The sequence below is a fragment of the Triticum dicoccoides genome, chromosome 3A, assembly GCF_002162155.2.
Source record: "Triticum dicoccoides isolate Atlit2015 ecotype Zavitan chromosome 3A, WEW_v2.0, whole genome shotgun sequence".
Classification (NCBI taxonomy): Eukaryota; Viridiplantae; Streptophyta; class Magnoliopsida; order Poales; family Poaceae; genus Triticum; species Triticum dicoccoides.
The window spans coordinates 587,336,730-587,339,016 of record NC_041384.1 but is presented as its reverse complement, the minus strand read 5'-3'; the positions used below and the strand labels follow the sequence as shown (position 1 = coordinate 587,339,016).

At 50.5% G+C, this 2,287-nt stretch overlaps 1 protein-coding gene across 1 annotated transcript; it reads left to right on the top strand.

Annotated features, from left to right (window-relative positions):
* The first annotated feature begins 352 nt into the window (after positions 1-352).
* Positions 353-1,484, top strand: LOC119272225 (protein LURP-one-related 8-like). Its single transcript, XM_037553757.1, has one exon. It carries the CDS (start codon positions 353-355, stop codon positions 1,184-1,186), a length of 834 nt encoding a protein of 277 aa, XP_037409654.1. The 3' UTR covers positions 1,187-1,484.
* Positions 1,485-2,287: the final 803 nt, after the last annotated feature.

Here is a 2,287-nt window from a genome sequence, read left to right as displayed (position 1 = left end):
GATTAAAGATCCAACGGCCGTCCTTTCTTCTTCTTCCTTCAGCCTTCTTCCTGTTTCAACCATTCCCCCTCTCACAAAATTGATTTATCTAAATGGTAAATTCAGTCGACATAGCATTATTGGTAGACAAATCCTCATACCATATTTATTTATTAGAGCCACCATTCTCACGCTGTTGAGACTTGAGAGTAACATCGGTCTTGCGTGCAGGCATTTGTTAATATATTTTTGTTCCAAGCAATCGATGAGCAGCGATGACAAAAGAAACAAAATAGTACTTATTAATTAATGCCGGAAGAGGTCGTTAAGCAGCAGCCCATGTCACCCCTGTCCCTACGCACGTCAGATCAACATGGCTTTGCCTTTTCTGCGAGGTGCACAGTTTCTCCGGCCGGTCCACCATGGAGCGCGACCTGTATATAAGTACGGCCTACCAGACTCCATTCTCAGAACCAACCAACAGGGCGACCCAGCTCAATTATCTCATCCAGCCCGACTACTCAGCTACCGCCTCCCCAGTCTCCAGCTCCTCCAACCTTGCTCGATCCTTGATCGATACCTCTACATGGCGAAGGTTCACCCTAACATGGTGCCCGCGCCGGGCGCCGTCGACCAGGCGCCGTGCGCGCCGGCCAGCTCCACTGAGGAGCCGACGACGCTGACGGTGTGGCGCAAGTCGCTGCTGTTCGACTGCAAGGGGTTCACGGTGTTCGACGCCAAGGGCAACCTGGCCTACCGCGTCGACAGCTACGCCTCCGAGAGCGGTGACGAGGTCGTCCTCATGGACGCCGCTGGCCGCCCCGCCTTCACCGTCCGCCGCAAGCGGTTCACCCTGCAGGGCGAGCAGTGGCTCGTCTTCTCCGGCGAGGAGACGCGGAAGCCCGTGTACACAGTCAGGCGCAGCGGCCGCGGCAAGACGTCGGCCCACGTGACGGCGTGCGCGGGCGCCGGAGCCGGGCCGTCGTACGAGGTAGAAGGGTCGTACGCGCGGCGGAGCTGCGTGGTGTACGACGGCGAGCGGCGCGCGGTGGCGGAGATCAGGCCCAAGGAGGTAGTCGGCACAGACGTTTTCCGGCTGGTCGTGCAGCCCGGAGTCGGCGTGTCGCTGGCCATGGCCGTGGTGGTGGCGCTCGAGCAGATGTTCGCCAGGCCGTCGCTGCTCAGGAGCTGGTCCACCATAGATTAGTGAATTTATTTGTTACATCTCGATTTAGTCAAGCTAGTCTTTTTTTACCCCTTGCACTACGTTTGGGGTTGGGTTGGAGGATGAATTGTGATAGCGAGAGTCATTCGCTCGATGTGTGCGGGCATGAGAGCAAGTCGATCTGTTCGATGATGCCCCCCAAATTATGAGGTTTTTCTTGGCCCATGGAAGCCTTGCCTCCTCCTACTGCGTTTCTGTCGGTGTGTATATTCTTTGAATTCTTGAAGAAGGGTGTAGATGTAGATAGTCAACAAGAATATGAATAATAATAAACAGTTCTTTTGTATACGGTTGTCAACTCGCCAGCCTCGATCGAGACAACATTTTCTTGTATATAGTGTTTCTTGATCTTCTTTCAAACGTACGTACAATTCGTATTTCGTGGATGCCGAGTTTCTTGTATATTTTCAAATGTACGTTCGTCTGGTTTGATTCCGATTCAAGGTGCAATTTTCTTTTGCATAAAACATCACTCAGATAGAAATATTTGTTTAACAAGGACATCAAACAAGATTAGCTCAGGTGGCTATTGGGTTCAATTCTCTTGAGAAGCACATGACTACAAAATTTTAGCCTGAAAAACCATCGAGACAAGACCTCTTGGTCCGGCGAGACCTCCATCACATTATGTGGTGGACTCTACCCTGGAACACCACTACCTCTCTTGTAGCAACATGGCTGGAAGGAATAAACATGGCCACCTTTACACCAGAAAGAGCTATGACTCCCTTTCAAAGAAAAGAAAAAGAAAGAAAGAGCAACGATTCATTGAAGAAGGCCAACAGCTGATAGGTGGTGCAACCCTTTCAGATCCACCACCGATGAAGCTCACAACCCCACCCGATGTGCATCATCTCCTGGTCTTAGCCGCTTCTTCTCCATCTTGAGCATGTAAGCAGCGGTTGAAGATGTGACGCCCGGATAATCAAGCTACAGTAACTCTCTACTAATAAAGCCACGTCGCCATGATTACGGTTGTTAAACTCGCGATGATTCAAACCCACTCAATGTTCAAAATGAAAATAGAGTCAAACGGTAAAAGTTTTCAAATGTTGAAGCTAAAATGTTCAAAGTGTGGCAAAT

Bases quoted from the DNA above. Each gene is read 5' to 3' on its own strand.
- LOC119272225 (XM_037553757.1), top strand. From the start codon at position 353: ATGGCTTTGCCTTTTCTGCGAGGTGCACAGTTTCTCCGGCCGGTCCAC.